The sequence below is a fragment of the Trichosurus vulpecula genome, chromosome 2 (assembly GCF_011100635.1).
Source record: "Trichosurus vulpecula isolate mTriVul1 chromosome 2, mTriVul1.pri, whole genome shotgun sequence".
NCBI classification, from domain to species: domain Eukaryota; kingdom Metazoa; phylum Chordata; class Mammalia; order Diprotodontia; family Phalangeridae; genus Trichosurus; species Trichosurus vulpecula.
Window position 1 is genome coordinate 122,569,250 of NC_050574.1, and position 19,108 is coordinate 122,588,357.

Below are 19,108 nucleotides of genomic sequence, written 5' to 3' on the forward strand. Positions count from 1 at the left end.
GGTAGAGGCAGGATAGCCTCTTACTTCTGATTCTGTTCCCAGTTGGTGACCAAAGAGTCTATGTTTGGAATGGCTGTTTCTAAATACTTACTGTAATGAATGTCAGAGATGCTAATAAGTAAAGTGACCATATGTCCCAGAACTTCAACACTGGAAGGAGACTTACAAGGTCAAGCTGGGAGGGGCCTCAGAAGGCTGAATGTCACAGCTGGAAGGAACTTCAGAACACTGTTGGAATTGGAAATTATCTTATACAGAAAATCATTAGCTTGGAAAGGGCCTTAGAACATAAAATGCCATGGTTGGAAAGGCTTTTGGGGGATCAGAGGAGACAACTGAGCCTTGCAAAGAAGGATTTCCTTACAAGGACTGGAAGAAACAGTCTCGTGGCTCCGTATCCAATGTTTTTTCTTAGGTCTTCATGATTTCAGATACCTTGAACCGCTCAAAAACCAGAAGAAAAACTCCTTTTTCATTTAATACCCCCTCCAAGAGAAAGGGAAACGAGGGGCCTAAACGTGATGAGAGAGCTGAGACTTTGAGTTTTCAATCAACTAGTCTAATAATTAACCTCCAAAGGTTTTAGAAGGGGAGAGGGTGGAAACAAGAGGGTCTAGTGGAGTGAAGACCCCCAAATCCTTGCAGTTTATGCAAGCCCAGGCCCCCCTGCCCCAACATTCTGATGAATCCTAATGAATTTGGTCATCATACCTAAAAGTTATCCAAGACTTGGTCTAGGATTCCAAGCGGAGCCATGAGTATAAACAGATCCTACCTAAAGTGAGTGGTTTTTTCTTGGTTGGATTAGGCTTCAATTGTCTTTAAGCTGGTTGGTTTAAAAGGCAGTCTAGTAAAGGGTGTCCCAAAAGTCTTTGCACAGTTTTAAGCTGTGAAATTTCAAAATTGCACTAAAGACTTCTGGGACATCCCATATAGTGAAAGACCTCTGGACTGGCCAAGAGAAGACTTGGGTTCTACTCCTGGATCTCAGTCTCCCATGACAGATATACAATTATAATACACAGTGGAACACAGACAACAGAATGGAGACTTGGTCTCTAAAGCCAAGAAGACCTGGGTTGAAGTCTTGTCTTGGATACTGGCTGGGTGACCTTAGACAAGTAACTTCCACACCTTCAATGTTGGGCAGAGATGCCAACCTGCATCACTGGAGGAAGTTTACTCATCCAGGAGTTACCTACATCAAAGAAATCATAGACCTTGCCTCACTTAAATCCAATCTACTTGCAAGTCAAGACATCACCTTCCTGATGTCATTGGTCCTCTTGGAGAATGAAGAACAAACAACAAACATCAATGAAATCACAGACCCGGTCCGTATAAAATAGAACTTAAATATACAAGAGGCACAAACCAAGTTGGTCTGTTTCCTCATCTGTAAAAGGAGGGAGTTGGACTAACTTCCTAAGGTCCTTTCCAAATCTAATTGACAGAAATGGTGCTCAACCTTCCTTTTGCATTGTTTCTGCCTGCCCACAGTCACCCAGGAATTTTGGCTGGCTGCCATGTTCCTTCCTTCAACTCAACTCAATTCTATTGGACAAGAATGCAGTTAAATGGAAAGTCCTGTGGTCAAAGGTAGGCCTACAAAAGTGGAAAAATGATGTAATCCCTCCCCCAAGGAGCTTATAATTGAACAGAAAGCTATGATATAAAACCAACTAAGTATAATACACTATGGAATGTTCTAGAAGTGAAGGGCAGGGTCTGAGAAGATGTCCTAGGAATATCCAAAGAGGGAGAAATCACTTTCAGCTAGAGGTAATCAGGGAAGGCTCCATGGGGGAGGTGGCTCCTAAATTGGGCTTTAAAGGGAGAAAAGGGTTTTAATAGGCAGGAATGAGGAAGCAGGAAAGTTGGCATGAATGCAAAGGTAGAAAAGGGAAGAATTAAATTGGAGATTGGCTAAATCAAGAGTAGATGAAATGGATGAGGGTGAAATAGGGTTGGAAAGTGAGGCTGGAGCCAGACTCTAAAGCATTTATAGTTTATTCTGTGGGCAATAGGGAGCCACTAAGGGTGTTTGAGAAGAATGGCATCGTCAGAGCAATAGATTGTAATAATCATTCTGGTGATGTTCCAACCTTTCCTTGAGATAGCGGCAGAAATGTTCAAAAATGAGCCAGACCAATAAGGCTTAAGTCTTTATTACAACACATTTTAGCTCAGACAAAAGAGGGTCTAAGGGAAGGCTTCCAGGGACAGGAGCACCGTGGGTCAGGGGCAACAGAGGAAAGACCAGAGAGATCACTGGGCTCAGGCATCACATTCTTCAGTCTATGGCAGCACAAGGAAGAGCAGTCAGCAAGGCACGCCCAGCCTCTTCAATTCTGCCCTTCTTCCTAGTTAATGTGGGAAACTGCTGGGGCATCAACCAATTAACACTCATTAAGTACCTACTATGTGTCAGGCACTGTGCCAAGCACTTTACAAATATCGTCTCATTTGGTCCTCACAACAACCCATGCAAAGTAGGTGCTGTTATAAACCCCATTTCACAGAGGTTGCCCTTTCTGAGTCAAACAGAAGTTAAGGCACTTGCCCAGGGTCATACTGCCTGTATCTGAGTCTGGATTTTAATTCAGGTCTTTCTGACTCCAGGCCCAGTGCTCTACCACTGGGCTGCCTCTCAATTAGGTTCAAGTTGAGCCTTCTTGATTTAAAGGGCTATCCCAAAAGTCTTAGTTCTGTCTCCGGAAAGAGAGAAGATGCTGAGCAGAGGCAACTGTCACAACACGGGCTACACCCAGCACACCTTGGAGGGTTTGGGGGATGCCCTAGGCAGCATGTGCAGAATTGACTGGAGAGGAACAGACATTGGAGGCAGGGAAAGCAGTTCAAAAGATCAATGATTGGAGTTGGGAGGGAACTTAGAGGTCTTATATTCTAACCTCTTCATTTTACAAGAGAAAAAACTGAGTCCTCAAGAGAGGAAATGACTTACCCAAGGTCACACAGGCATCGGGAAGCAGACCAGAGGTTCAAAGTGGGTCCTTTGATTCAAAAACTCAATACCCTTTGCACTACACCAAACAGTAATTAGGAAGCTATTTATAATGGTCAAAGTGAAGGGTATGGAGGGACTGATTCTGCTGGGGGCAGTGAAGGAGAGAAGATGGAAATGAAAAAGATCACAGAAGATGAAGAAGACTTAGAAGTTAATTAAATTTATGAGTTTGGGGACAGGTTAAGAATCACACGCAAGCCTTAGGTTTCCAAAGTAAGTAACAGGGATGGTGAAGGGAGGATGTGAAGACAGAAGCAGACCTGGGAGGGGTGAGGAGGGACAGATTTGGGCATAGATGATGAGGGCCCAGGGTGGCAGTCAGGCAGACATCTTTGGGCAGTGCAGCCTGGTGGCTAGAAAGCTAGTCTTGGTCAGGAAGGTCAGCTCTAACATGCATTCTCAGTGAAATCCTGTAACCTCTCAGAGCCCAAGGCTAAGGTGCAGAGTAGGTGCAGACATCATCAGCTATTTCTGACCACAAAAAAAAAACCAGGTCCACCTCTGACCTCTCTGAGGGTCACCTGTATTGTAACAAGGCCCCTCGAAGAGGAACACCTTCAGGTGCAGAAGAATGTATGCTTCTCAAAGACCAGAACTACTATGTTTATCTGTGCATTCTGAGAACAGTGGTTGGCACATGATAAACATTTACAAATGTTTGGAGACTGGTCTCTCATGGTGAGATTTTAAGCCAGGGACAAGATGGGAAGGAGGCAGATATTTTGGGGCAAGGCCTGGTTTTTGAAGGCTGCACTACAGCTCTAAATTAAGGCCTGCTCCACATCCCTCTTAAGACCTACTGCTAAGGCTGGGGCATGGATGGTCTGGTCAGGTTGCCGCAGTAGACCAGGGCATGGGTGGGGCATCTGTAGCCAAATTTTATTATATCTAAGGATTGGCTTACATGGTTGTGTGAGTGTGAAACCCAAGTGAGAAGTCCCAAGAAACTAGCAAATCCAAGCTGGGATTCTAGCTGTAGCCAGAGGAAGGTGACTCAGCGGTGGCAAGTATAAGGAACAGACAAATCACATCACTTATTTGTCAGTTAAGGACAAAACCACGGACAATACAACAGGGTTAGAAAGCAGCCCAGAGCACAGCAACAATACGAAAGAGGCTTGTCTGCCTAGCCTGCCTGGAACACAAAGGGCTAGCAGGACTCAACTGGTACAGCGAGACTGGCTGTAGCTACTCATTACACTGGGAATATATGGGAGTCATATATAGGGGGTGCTCCTTGGGTTTCCTTTCCAACAATCACATAAGGGATGATATTGGGTTCCTTATTTTATAGGTGAGGGAAGTCAGGGACTTGCCCAGGGCCACTCAGCTATAAGTGCCTGAGGCAAGATTCCAGCCTGAGGAGCCCTCTTTGACTCCTGCCCATCCCTCACCTCCTGTATCCAATTTCTTGGCAAGTCCTGTCCCCTCTGTCCTGACACTGCCACCACCCAGGTCCAGGCTCTCATCACCTCACACACATCCTACTGCAAAAGGTTCATCTCAAGTCTCTCTCCACTCCAGTCCATCCTCCAATCAGCCATGAGGGTGACCTTCCTAAAGTGGTTCCAAAGCTTCTTCTATCTTCCCAGTCGCCCTATACCTTGCTCTCCCTGCACGTACTCTACAGTCCAGAGATACCTGCCTCCTCGCTGTTCTTGACACACGACGTGCCATCCCTGACTCTGTCTCCATGTCCCTGATTGTTTCCCATAACTGGAATCCTCTCTATGCTCACCTCCATCACCAAGTCTCAGTTGAAGTCCCACCTTCTTGCAAGAAGTCTCTCCCAGTCCCCCTTCCTCTGTGATTATCTCCAATTCTGTGTACAGCTTGTTCATACACAGTTGTTCAAATGTTTTCTACCCATCAGACTATATTTGAGGGCAGGGACTATTTTTGTCTTTCTTTGTACCCATTACTCTTGACACAGTACATAGCAAAAAGGAGGAGTTTAATAAATACTTGCAGACTCGACTCAGGTCCTTATGTCTCTAAATATTGATTAAGCAGATCACAGCTGGGCTTGGACTGTCCAAGCCCCTTGCATCTCCCAACAGTGATGAGGGGAAGAATCACAGAATTTTAGAGTTCGGCTTGCTCATTTCTTTCCTTCCCAGACTATCAGTGTTTGTTCCTGTCTATGCATCTTAAGAACCTCTGGGACACTGAGTCTTTGAGATGTATGAAAGTCTGCACAGGAATCAGGATCAGAGTGAGGGCCAGAGATGAGAGTCCTGACCCCTTATCCAACATTCTTTCCACAGCATCAGATCTTGGCAAAATGTCAGACAGTCCCTTTTGCTCCCTGGAGAAGGGATGGAGGAGGATAAAGAGCAAAATGTGTGAAGCAGCCAGGCCAAGTGAGAATCAGAAAAGAGGCATGGAGTAACTTAACTTTTAACTCTCCCTAGAGGCAGCTAGACAGAGCTCTGCTCCTGGAATCAGGAAGATCCGAGTTCCAATTGGACCTCAATGACCATAGGCAATTCATTTAACCCGCTGTCTGCCCCACTTTCCTCACCTGTAAAATAGGCATCATATCAGCAGCAGCTATTGGGTCAAATGAGATGATGTTGATAAAATGCTTTGTAGACATTAATGACATAAAAATGCTAGCTATCATTATTCCACACCCCCATTGCCCTGCATGAGAGAGAGGTCGCTGTGGTTTCCACTTCTCTTACCCAGGGAGTGGTGGCCAAAGCTAGTCTAAATTTGAGGGGCTTGCCCTCTCTGAGCCGGAGCCAGAGCAGTTGTCCTGAATGTGACTTAGAAGTTCTCGGTCTGTGAACATATGGAAGGCGATCTGTTCACACTCATGCTTCTCCCCACACTCAAACAAGCACCCAAACAAGCCCTCTTCGAGGGCAGCCAGGTCGGAGTAACCACTGGGCCCCCTGTGGAGAATCCAGGGCTGGGACCAGCGAGTAGCTTCCAGAGGGGCCTGGTTCAGATAGATGCCGAGGTTGATCCTATGCCTCTTGCTTGTTGGGTGTGAATAAACAAGCCATGAACTTTGAGGTTTGTCGCTGTCCTGCTCTGGTCCAGGGGTGCTGCTGACCAGAGATGCTGGCTGGCTAGAGAGTCCACTGCCGCCATCTGGGGCTTCATCTTCCTGAAGGCCTTTACTGGGCCTGAAGCTCACAACACTTCCCTGGCAACCATGGCGGGGCTCATGCAGCTCCCGGACCAGGGAAGGTTTCTCAAAGTGCTCCCCCAGATCTATGCTGAGCGCTTCAGCCCGACACCTCCCAGGGGTCCGGGCACTGCAGTATAACACAGGGCAGCCATTCGAATTCATCACTTCTGCAACCTCACATTCTATGGTCAGCCCAGACTGGATGAGCTGCCCGTGTTTCCAGGTAGCACCCAAGTCATCGCTGTAAAACATCAGAGAATGGGGTCTGGCTCTAAACCAGAAAGGGGACCCCAGGCAGGACCAGCGGGACAAACGATAAGCATAGGCAGGGATGACCAGCCTCTCAGATTGTAGCTGGACCCCATGGCCAGGTCCCACAGCAAACGTAGCCCAGTGCTCTACCTCCTCACCAATGACCTCGTCAGTCAAGTCCTTGATCTGGCTCCAAGAATGTCCATGGTCTGCGCTCGAGACAAAACACAGTCGAGCGGCATTCTTCCCTGAACAAATCTGCTGCTGCTCCGTGACATGGTCGCGAACACAAATGAAGAACAGAAAGATCCGTCCATTCTTCCGCTCCCATACGGGACAGGGGTTCATGGTGCGGAATCCAGGCAACGTGGCTTCCATCAGGGACACTTGAGGCCCCCACTAAGAACAAGGCAGAAAAAGAGAGAGCATGGGAGAGGGCTAAGAGATGTGACTTATACACAGCAAGAGTTCAAGAAATGTTTGCTGAAACAGTAAGTGTGTTGTTTAATTGAAAATAGACTTAAAAAAAGCCAAGCCTCTTCCATCTAGAAAAAAAAAAACGACAAAAAACAAAAAGCTATAATAAAAGCTTATATTTATAGGAGACTCTCACAAGGTATATTATCCCATTTCATCCTTACAACAACCCTGTATGGTAAAATAGTATAATACTGCAATTATTAATATTAATAATGCTAATTAATAATGGTTAACTCACATTTCTACAGTGCTGTAAAGGCGATAAAGCACCAGCCCCACAAGGACTCCCCCGAAGTGAACAGTGCAAGGATTATTATCCTCACTTTAAGAGTAAGGAGGGGTGGAGACCCCCAGAATCAGGCTCTTGGTAAAGATCAGAGCTGGTTTCCTATTCCCAAATCCAGGGCTCTTCCCACTGCATCATACTGCCCTGAAAATAAAGGTAACTCACTATTATATCCATTTTACAGATAAGGAAGCTAAAGCTCAAAGAGGCTGGTGAATTTCCCAAGGTTCCACAGCCAAGAAACAGGAAAGCAAATCAAATCCGCAAGCATTTATTAGGCTCTTACTACATGTGAGGCACTGAGGATCCAAGAAAGGAAAACAAAACAAACAAATCTAGCGTCTGCTCTCATGGAGGTCATGGTTTAATGGGGAAGACAATCAGGCAAACAACCACATACAAACAAGAAACAGACAGACTAGACATTGCGGTGGGTGGGGGTGGGGATACTTAGAAGGAAAGCACTAACATTTAGGGGGACTAGAAGAGGTTTCTGGTAGAAGGTAGGCCTTTTAGCTGAGACCTCAGGGAAGCCAGGAGGTAGAGATGAGGACGGAGAGAATTCCAGGAAAGGTAGACAACCAGTGAAGATGTACAGTCAGGAAAGGCAGGGAGGGGAAAATGAGGCCAGTGTCACTGGCTGGAAAGTCTGTCAATCAAGAAACATCTTTTAAGCATCTACAATGTGCCAAGCACTGTACTCTAAGCTAAGTGCTTGGGATACAAAGAGAGGCAAAAGACAGCACCTGCCCTCAAGGAGCTGACAATCTAATGGGAGAGACAACATGCAAATATATACAGAACAAGCTATATACAGGATAAATAGGAAATAGTTAACAGAGGGAAGGCACTGGAATTAAGTTAGGGAAGGCTTCCTTGTAGAAGGTGGGATTTTGGTTGGGACTTAAAGGAAGCCAAGGAGGTCAGCAGTCAGAGCAGAGGAGGGAGGGTTTCAGATTTGAAGGACAGCCAGAGAGAATGCCTGGAGCAGAGGGACAGAGTGTTTTGTTTATGAGACAGTCAGGAGGCCAGTGCACTGGATGAAGAAAATGTTTTTGGGAGTAAGGTGCAAGAAGACTGGAAAGGTAGGAAGGGTCTAGGTTATGAAGGGCTTTGAATACCAAGCAGAGTACTTTGTATTTTCTCCTGAGACAACAGGAAGCTATTGGAATTTTCTGGGTAGAGGGTGACATGGTCAGACTTGCACTTCAAGAAAGTCACATTGGCAGCTGAATGGAGAATGAATTGGAGTGGGAGGAGGCTTGAGGCAGGCAGACTCACCAGCAGGCCATTGCAATAATCCAGATGATAAGGGTTTGCATCAGAGTGGTAGCAGTGTCAGAGGAGAGAAGGGGGCGTATTCAAGAGATGTGGCAAAGGTCACATGGACAGACCTTGGCAATAGATCGTATGTGGGAAGTGAGAGATAGTGAGGAATCCAGGATGACTCCTAGGTTGTTAGCCTGAGGGACTAGTGTTGAGGGATGGTGTTGCCCTCTATAGTAATAGAGAGGGGGGGCAGGGTTTAGAGGGAAAGAAAATAAATTCCATTTTGGACATGTCGAGTTGAAAACGTCTACAGGACATCCAGTTGGAGATGCAAAATTGGAGGGAAGCAGAGAGTTTGGGGCAGGAAAGGTAGATTTGAGAAACATCAGGATAATGATGGTAATTAAGTCAATAGTTGCTAATGAGAACACCAAGTGAATTATACAGGGAGATGAAAAGGCCCAGGATGGTGTGATACCTGAACCGCCAGGTATTGCTAGAAAAACCCTGCCCCCAGACCCTAACTACAAACCCCAGTTTGCATAAGAAAAAAACAGACTGAGTTCCTGCCACTTGGCGAGTGTCCTGGGCCCCCAAGACTTTTCCAAGGAATGTAAGCTAATTACCAGGAAAAGCCTAATGCCTAACGATCTTCCTTTGTCTAACTGAGTGGGCTCAGAGATGTCTCTATCTTATGTCAACAGACTGAGCTGGAGTGTCCCTTGGTCTGTCCATGGCCATTAAGGATGAAAGCCTCGGCCCTAGACATTATCTTGAATTTTATGACTTCTGCCTTATCTTGAGCCTTCCTTGTTGTGGGAGTTATGGCAAGATGGACACAGGGATCCTGGGTTGTAATTTCAGTTGACACTTTGTCAGCTATCTGATATGTTGTATCTACAATCTATTAAAGAGGTTCCTTTTATCATGGTCATAAAAGGCACAGGCGTGCCAAGTCTGCAAAATGACATTTCAAGAGATAATTAACCACTGTACCCTGTAGTCTCTATATAAACTACACTTTCACTTCTATGGGGGGCCGTTTGATTTGGGCAGATTTAATTGCCCCTAACGGACACCGGCTAATAAACGTCTCCATTTAAAACTTATACTCTGTGGCGTGTCTTGCTCGCTGTCGGCATAACAATAGATCCCCTAGGGGCAGGATGAGAACCAGCAAAGAAGACAGAGAAAGAGAGGCCAGATAGGTAGGAAGAGAACCAAGAGAGAGACCGGTATCCCAAAACCCTAGAGAGAAGAGAGCTTCAAGGAGGAGAGGGTGGTCAACAGTGTCCAGGCTGCAGAGAACGAAGACTGAGAAAAGGCTATTGGATTTGGCAGTTAAGAGATCACTGGTAACTTCGAAGAGAGCAGTTTCAGTGGAATAATGAGACTGCCAGTCGGCTTGTAAAGGGTTTAGGAGTGAGAAGAGGAAAAACAAAGATGCATTTACAAGTTTGGCCAAAAAAAGGGAGAAGAGATAGAAGACGATAATTAGCAGGGATGGAAAGGTCAAGTGAGGGTTTTTTGAGCATGGCAGAGACGTGGGTATGTTTGCAGGCAGTAGGGCATGAGCCAGTAGACAGGGAGAGACTGGAAAAAAGTGAGAGAAGGGGGATGACAGGGGGCAAGGTGTTGGAGGAGATGGGAAGGAATGTGCATAGAGCTCTAGGGATACCGTATTACCTTTATGATTAAAATAAACTCCTGTTCGGCATTTAAAGCCCTTCATGAGCTGCCCTCAGCCTCCTTTCTCCAGTGTTCTCGCACAATACTCACATCACAAACCCTTCTGTCCAGCCAAACTGGCCATCTCATGATTCCTTATATACATTTTATCTCATACACACACGTGTTTATGCTTACATGTATACACATTATCTCTCCTCATAGAATGGAAGTTCCTTGAGGGCAGGGCCTATTTCACTTAGATATTTACATTCCCAGCACCTAGCATACTGCTTGGCACCCAAAAGGCTCTCAGTAATGTTTGCTGATAGGAGTGGAAAGAACCCCCATTCTCGATTCAGAGGATGCAGGTTAGAAGCCCACCCCACCCCACCCCACCCCCCCATGCTTACTATCTACATGATCTTGAGCAAACAACTTAATCTCCGTGGGTTGCAATGTCCTGATCTGTAAAATGAGGGAGTTGAACTAGATGGCCTCTGAGGTCTCTTCCAGCTCCAGATCTGGGCTGGGGATCAGGCAGGCCTGAGGAGGAAGGGAAGGGAACAAGCATTTATTAAGCACCTGCTGTGTGCCAGGCACTGTACTAAGTGCTTCACAAATATCATCTCATTTGATCCTCACAAAAACCCTTCGAGGTAGGTGCTATTATTATCCTCACCTTACAGTTGAGGAAACCCGAAGCAAGCAGAGATCAAGTGACTTGCCCAGGGTCACCCAGCAAGTAAATGCCTGAGGCTGAGTCAGGTCTTCCTGACTCTAGCTCAGTGCTCCACCTGCTTGTCTGGTCTAACTACTCATTTTACAGTTGGGGAAGCTGAGGCTAAAAGAGGGGAAATTAACCATCTAAGGCCACACAGCCTAAAAGCGTCAAAGCCGGCCTTCAAACATAGCTCCGGAGACTTCAAGTTTGGAACTTCTACCAGATCTCACGGCTTCCTTCCGGCACTAGAGGTATATTCTAATTAAAGAGGAGAATGTACTTGCCTATGTAAATGGTGGTGGTGGTGCGTAGCACTACTGAAGATGACAATAACAGTATTTATGTACAACCGAGTTCAAATTCAGCCTCACATTTACTGGCCATGTGACTCTAGGCAAATCCTTTAACCTGTCTGTCCTGGTTTTCTCATGTGTAAAGTGAGGATAATCTCAGCACCGACCAAGTGTCATTTAAATGTGATTATCATTACCGGTGTTATCACGACATATTTTAAGCCGTGACCCGGGATGATTCACTTCCCAGAAGAGCCTCTGCTTCCTAGGCTACAAAATGAGCAGTTAGATCAGTCAATCTCCAAGATCCCTTCCAGACCTAACATGTGATTCTGTGAAAGGACAGAGATGCAAATTCAGACATTTTTAATCTGCAGGGGGAAAAATGCTGGGATTTGTTTGTTTGGTATTTTTTAAGTGGGAGGTAAGGACAAAGACCCTTAAAAATTCTGGTTTTCCTGCTGTCATATCCAATATCACCTGCGTCACAACACATCTGTGCACACAGACCCATTCACTTATTCAGTGAGGACAGTGGAGAGGGCCTGGGTTCAAACTTCAGGTTTCTTAGCTAATGTGTAACCTCTGACAAGTTGACTGGTTTGGAATTGTCTTCTGGCCCTTAGTTTCTTCATCTGTCAAGGGAATATTGGTCTGGATGTGTCTGAATCATCATTGGGCTCTGCCCTGCCCCTGGGAAAAGGCCCACTGTGAGCACTCTAGCCTCTTGACGAGTTCCTCCCACAAGGATTCACAGGTTCTTAGACTCTTAGAACTAAAAGGGACCTTAGTTCCCACTTAAAACACAAATCTCTTCTCCAAAATCTCTCATATGTGGTTGTTTCTTTTACAGGACTGTGAGGAGAGAGATGAGGACTAGAATTTCTCCTTCCTCTATGTGACCCCAGAATTCTCAGGGGAGGGCTCAGAACCACTTCTCCTTTCGAGGAGGCTTACAGTTCTCTTCTGGGAATAATGAAGGGCTGAATAAACAACCTCTAAAGGACCCTTCCCTCCCAACTCCAATATTCTATGTTCTAAAGTCCCTCCAAACATTCTCTATTAGGAGACTTTTAGAGAAAAATTTCCCAAAAGCCTTGCCAAAGTGGAAGGATCAGTTACCTCCACAGAATGGCCCACCCTCTGCCCTCGTCGAAGCACCAGATAAAGTGCATCTGTATCATCTGCTGTGGAACGCTTCTCTGCAAAGGCCAGCAATACCCGGGCTGGTGGGATATAGAGCAGTGCTGGGATCCGATATGTGATTCCCCCCACTCCTTCCTGATGGAACAGGGTGGTACTGGAGCAGCATGATGTCCTTTCTTCCATGGTCCCTGGAAAAAAAGGCAGAAAAGGCAGCTGAAAGAGAGGGACAGGGAAGGAGAGGAAAAGAGACGCAGAGACAGACAATGAATGTGTGGGTGAGTGTTCATGCCCTTGGGGACACCTTATTGCTTACTGTCTCCACAGCAGGGATTAGGTCCTACTACACCTCTCACTTTCTTCCAGTCCACAGATGAAGTGCCTCATTTTACAGAGGAGGCCTCTCAGACCCTCGGGGTACAGAAAGGGAAAGTGCTTTCCCATTGTCCTACAGGGAATAAGAGCCACAGATTCAATCCAAGGTCTCCTTCTCCAAATCCAGAGATCTTTAAACCCTACCATATAATCACTGAGGATCTGAACTCACTAAGAACCAATTCTGCTGATCTTTCAAGGCCTCAATATACCATTCACTGGGCAGTCATCCTGTATGCTAGTGAAAGCTGCCTTAGACCACACAGTATGAATTACTGGCAGAATCTATTGTAGAAATCTTATTTTCTCAAGTTCCCAGTCTGCTGTCTCTCCTCTGCTTTAGAAAATGTCATAAAAAAAAATCAGCAAGCTAGGAGAACTCTGAAAAGTCTGCCCTGATACCAAGTAAATTTTTCTACAAAGAAGCAGACCCTCAAAATCAGAATGGACATCAGAGGGTGTCTAGGAATTCCTTTGCAGCAACCCCAGCAAGCAGTCAACCAGCCTCAGTTTAAAGACCTAGAATGATAGGGAAGTCACCATCCTACAGATCTTTTCCACTTATTTTTAGACAGATCCCTTTCTCCAGTAACGCCTTCTATGTATGGCCTTACCAATACAGAAGACAGAGGGGCTAGCCCTTTCCTTGGTCCGCATGCTTATTCTAACAATATGATAATATCATGTTAGGATTTTGCTGCCTGGTCTCATAGCTGACTCCTATTAAAACCTGAAGTTAACTGAGACTCCCAGCTCTCTTCCAACTCTTTTTCTGCTCTCTAGCCAAATTTCTTCCATCCCTTAAACTTGTACAATTGATGTTTTAAAACTCAAGTGCAGGACTTTATACCGATCTCGATTCCATTTTATTGTCCTAGTCTGTTAAGACTATTTTGGATCCTGATTTTATGATCCAACACACCAGCTCCACCTCCCAGGCTTGCATCATCTGATAATTTTATAAGCACGATGTCTTCATCCAAGTCATAGATAAAAATAGTAACTCAAATTCTCTTCCAACTCTTAACAGTTAATGTCTCTGCTGTAAGGTCACTTCCTGTTCAGGCATTCTATATTCTAACGTCTCTTTCAGCTTTCAAATTTGAATTTTTTTTTCTTTTCCCAGGGAATAAGGGATGGCAACTTTTCAGAGATGTCTAGCATTTAATTTATCTGCCTCCTCAAAAGTGGGAGAGGTGAGAACAGGAGGAAGAGAAGGGGCAATGATGTCTCTTCATCAAGCTGAAGGGGATTCCAGGAAGCCACTTAAGGGTCCCATCCATCAGCCCAGTGTGCTCAAGAGGCTAAATGCCAAGTTGGGAAATAACCTCTTGGCTGACCTGCCTGCAACTTATCTCAAGGCAAGAGGAAACTACCAATGGCAGACAGACCATGTAACTTTCCTGAGTTAAAGAGAAAGTAGAAAGTAGAAGAGAAAAAGTGTTTCAGTTGGAAAAAAAAATCTTTCAAATACATGACTTCTTATTACCTACCAAAGTCCTAATTCTTCTTTGTAAAATTCAAGGCCCTCCAGACCCTTCACATACTACTCCCCTCCACCCTGATTTCATACATGTCAGCTATCTTCTGAAAGTGCCTTTTCCACATCCCTCACATTGCTCATACTGCTGTATTCAAGTTGGTAACATCTATCATGCACCTACTGTGAGCAAACAGCTGATCTCACCACAAATGTAGATAGATGCATAAGATTGGCAGCTTGAAAGGACCTGGGGCCTCCCTACATGGAATTTATAGTCTAGCAGAGGCACCTAAACAGCATGGTAGGAAAGCCAGGGATTTGGAGTCAGAACACAAGAGTTTGAATCTAGGCTCTGCCAGACTTGACCAAGATTCTAGGCCTCAGTTTTCTGATTCATAAAAAAGAGATAATGATCTCTGCACTGAGTAATTCAGGAGGTTCAGAGAATCATACAGAATACTGAATATAAAATACTTTGTAAACCCAAAAGCACTATATAAACATAAACTCCTTTAGTATCAGAGGGGTAAACACATATACGCATAAAATGTGAAGAAAGAGGTCCAAGCAAAATACCATACCAGGTCTGAGGGAAACAAGGTCTTTACCAATAAAATGGAAGAGGGGAAGGCTTCCTGAAGGAGGTGGCATTTGAACTTTAAAGGAAGGGTAAGAATTCAACAGGCAATGTAGAGGGAGGAGAACTTTCAGGCACAGAAAACAGCAGCAAAAACAAGGAGCCAAGAAAGCCTTCTCTTACACCCTTTTACATCCTGGTATAGTGAACTATTCTTTGCCATCCAACGGGACCTTATTATATTATAGTCAGCACAGTACTGCATCTTTTTGTATGTATCTTATCCCCCTGCTAGACTATAAGCCTGATGAAGTCAGAGGTAACATCTCATCTGAACTTTGTATCTCTCACAACACCTAGCATTGTTTTATATCTGGTAGGCATTTAATTGCTGTTGAACCAATGAATGAATTCCCAGAATTCCAAGTCTTCAGATAATCTATTCAGGAAATGTGATGATGGAGTTATTTCTATACGGCACAACAGCAGGAGCTAGCCTCCTTGCTTCTGTTCTCTCTCCTCTATAATCCATTTATCTTCCTAATGCAGGCCTTCCTGTATCATTCACTTGCTTATAAAACTTTAATGGTTCTCTATTATTGAATGAAATATGCTCTTGAGCCTAGTGTTCAAGGCCCTCTTCATTTGGTTCTAACATACCTCCTCTCCAGCCATATTTCCCTCCCACTCCTCTTCACACATTCTACTGCACACTAGCAAACTAGACACCTGCTGTTCCTTCATCACAGTCTACCATTTCCTGCTCCTGAACACAGAATGGACTCCCCACCAGCCACCCCAGATTACTAGCTTAGTGTCTTCTTGAATCCCTCCTCAATGCCTTCCAGATAGAAGTGAGAAGCAAGGAGGTGCCATGGGAAGAGTAGGGCATGGGGAGTCAGAAGAGTGTGTATAAGCCCCGCCTCTGCTACTCATTTCCTGTGTGACTTTATCTAAACCACTTAGCTTCTCAAGCTGTAAAATGAAGGGCTTGGCCTAGGGGCCCTCAAAATTCCTTTCTGGCTTAAATCTTTATGAAGGGAATTCCTGTATGGATTGCATGATCTCTAAGGTTAATTTCAGCTCTGAGATCCTACAATAGAAGAGATTTCTCTTGTTCACTTTCAACTACCCAGACATTTGCTAGAAGCCATGTCATCATAAAAACAGTGCAGTGGACACACTACTTTGCTCAGAACACAGAGAAAGCAATGAAGGGAACTGCTGTTTTGAACTTAAAACTAACCAGGAAAGACCAATTAAAGATTTAAGAGATGGGGAACATTGGAAGAAAGTGACCTTGAATTCATGAGAGCAAATAAAGGTAGTGCAAATTATACCACCCCTGTAGTAAATGAGCTCTAATATTACTTCTCTCTCCTCTTGGAAATCTCTTCCTCCTCCTCAGATTTTCAATAGAACTTTGCCTGAAATTCTCCTTTGCACTTATCTCCCTCTCTTTTCTATTGTGGCTAATGTGCCTGGGTGGGTCTTCATCCCCATTAGAGGGTAAATTCCTTGAGAGCTGGGTCGCTAAATACCTTTAAATACTCAGCAGAGCACTTCATAAGCAGAATTGAAATACTAAGAGTTCTCAGAGCTCCTGAGCTCTCCTACAGAGAAACTGGTCCACACTAACCAGCTCTTCTGGATCAAACAGATGTAGCCGGCCAAGTGCAACACTGATCCCATACCAGCCGTCACCCAGTTTCCTCTTCTCTGCTTCCCCCATCCAATTCTCCTAAGAACTAAAACTGAAAATTTAAAAAGATGAGATGATACTTCTTTGGGAGACTGGAGAGAGAGGGAAGAATAGAGGAAGAAGCTGTGGCTTGGGCACAAACTCAAAGCTACTGCATTTCACAGGTTAGAAGTTGTAGCCTAGGAGTAGAAAGAATGCTGGACTCAAAAAGGAAATTAAGTTCCAGCACAGTCATCTGGGTCTCCCTTTCTCCAAGAACTATAGTCTTAGATGATATCTAAGGCCCTTTCCAGCCCTGACATTCTCTATTTTAAAGGCTCTTCCAGCTCCTACATTCCCTGTTTTAAGGTCTTTCCCAGCTCCGACATTGCCTATTCTAAAGTCTCTCTCCCAGCTGTGACACTACCTGTTCTAAAGTCTCCCCCAGCTCCGACATTCCCTGTTCTAAGGTCTCTCCCAGCTCCGACATTCCCTGTTCTAAGGTCTCTCCCAGCTCCGACATTCCCTGTTCTAAAGTATCTCTCCAAGCTCTGACATTCCCTGTTCTAAGGTTTCTCCCAGCTCCCACATTGTTCTAAAGTCTCTCTCCAAGCTGAGACATTGCCTGCTCTTAAGGTCTCTCCCAGCTCCGACATTCCCTGCTCTAAGGTCTCTCCCAGCTCCGACATGCCCTGTTCTAAAGTGTCTCCCGGCTCCGACATTCCCTGTTCTAAGGTCTTTCCCAGCTCCGACATTGCCTATTCTAAAGTCTCTCTCCCAGCTGTGACACTACCTGTTCTAAGGTCTCCCCCAGCTCCGACATTCCCTGTTCTAAGGTCTCCCCCAGCTCCGACATTCTCCGCTCTAAGGTCTCTCCCAGCTCCGACATGCCCTGTTCTAAAGTGTCTCCCGGCTCCGACATTCCCTGTTCTAAGGTCTTTCCCAGCTCCGACATTGCCTATTCTAAAGTCTCTCTCCCAGCTGTGACACTACCTGTTCTAAGGTCTCCCCCAGTTCCGACATTCTCCGCTCTAACGTCTTCCCCAGCTCCGACATTCTCTGCTCTAAAGTCTCTCTCCCAGCTGTGACATTCCCGCTTCTAAAGTCTAATCCACTGCTGACTTTCTAAGTTCTAGTTCTAGAGTCACTGGCACATCTGACTGCAGTCTGCCCCGACTCTCTCCCACACAACCCTACCTGCTATTCTGGACCTCGCACCTCCCCTCCCCCTCCTAAACTTCCTTATCCTTCTCTTGCACCCTCCTCTCCCGTCTGTTTTCCCCAGCCCCCTCCCCCCATTCTATCCCCACGACCCCCGGCCACCCAGCCACGTCCCGCTCACCCGGAGCCCCAGGACGCTCGGGCCCCAGGCCGGCCCCGGGCTCTGGACTCGGACGAGGATAGATGAGGATCGCGACCCGGCCTGGGGCCGCTGGGGAGAAGGGGCGGGGGGAACAGGTCGAGCGCGGCAGACACGAAGTCCTGAAACACTCAAAGTGAGACTGGAAAGACGCAGAGCAGAAATGGGAGGGACAATGTGGTGAGAAGAAATCCAAGGAAATACCACCGGAACAGAGAGACTGCAAGCCCCAGCCGAGCTGGATTACTGAGCGCCGGCCCCCGGCCGGAGGCTTTATACAGAGTGGCGAGCATGCGCACGGAGAAGCAGCGTCCCTCGTGACCTCTCCGGGCCGCCGCCGAGGTGGAGCGCGAAAGGTGCAGCGCTTTATCTGCGCAGTCTGCCACAAACCTCCCCCTTCCTCCCGGGTCTCCGGCTGTCTAAACAAGTGTCCTTGCGTGGTCCGGAGCAAGAGTACACGGAGAGACGAGGCAGCAGGGAGAGCACACATTGCGGAAGCAAGGCTCCGGATTGGGAGTTTAGCACCACTGTGATCTTGGCCAAGTTAACTAAGCCTCTCGGGTCTGTTTTCCCGTCCAACAACGGGCAGGTCCTGGAATAGAAACTCGGTCTTTGGCTGCCCTCTCACTCTGTTTGGAGATCCCTTCCTGCTCTGACATTCCCTGTTCTAAGGACCCTCCCAGCTCTGGCTTCCCGTGTTTTAAGGTGCATTCTAGCTCTGACGCTGTGTTCTAAGGTGTATTCTAGCTCTGACGTTCTATGGTCCAATGGCCCTTCCAGCTCTGACATTCTATATTCTTATTCAAATCTTGATATTGATTTACATAGACTTAGAGCTCAAAGGGACCTTAGAGGTCGTGTGTGTCCTGCTTCATTGAAAAATGAGGTCATTTTACAGGGGAAGAATCCTAGAGTTAGTGTCAGAGCAGAGACTAGAACCCAGGTCCCCGGAGTCTCAATATAGCACTCTTTCTGATTGGTGATCTGACAAGTGCCGCGCTTCCCCGCCCCCGCCCCATCCCCACTTCCAGAACAAAGGCCCTGGGTTCCATGACCAGCTGATGAATTAGGAAGGAGCTCTTTGGTTTTTTCCAGTCCTTAAGCTCACTTCACTCCCACTCTTCTGTTTAGGAAAATCTGAAACGCCAGTAAGAGCGAAACTTGAAGACAAAGCGAAGGTCCCCTAGATGAGAGGCAGAGGTGATCCCGGGAAAGCATGACCTTCGGCAGGGCTCTTAGGTCACCCTGCCCCAATTCAGCTGACCCCTCCACTTCCCTTCTGGACACTAGCCACAATCCCTGGTTGCCCCATCTCGCCAGGCAAGCCAGATATGTCCTGGAGGCAAC

At 46.2% G+C, this 19,108-nt stretch overlaps 1 protein-coding gene across 3 annotated transcripts; it reads right to left on the reverse strand.

The window, feature by feature from the left end:
- Positions 1-4,967: 4,967 nt before the first annotated feature.
- Positions 4,968-18,000, reverse strand: NEU3 (neuraminidase 3). Of its 3 annotated transcripts, XM_036746998.1 has the most exons (4): positions 17,744-17,988; positions 12,602-12,733; positions 12,265-12,476; positions 4,968-6,821 (listed from the first exon to the last, which is right to left on the reverse strand). In XM_036746998.1, the coding sequence occupies exons 3-4, from the start codon at positions 12,469-12,471 to the stop codon at positions 5,736-5,738; spliced, it is 1,293 nt and encodes a 430-aa protein (XP_036602893.1). In that variant the 5' UTR covers positions 12,472-12,476; positions 12,602-12,733; positions 17,744-17,988; the 3' UTR covers positions 4,968-5,735. The 3 variants fall into 3 exon arrangements, with proteins under 3 accessions (XP_036602893.1, XP_036602892.1, XP_036602894.1); XM_036746997.1 differs by lacking the exon at positions 12,602-12,733 and having other exon boundaries at positions 17,744-18,000; XM_036746999.1 differs by lacking the exon at positions 17,744-17,988 and having other exon boundaries at positions 12,602-12,792.
- Positions 18,001-19,108: the final 1,108 nt, after the last annotated feature.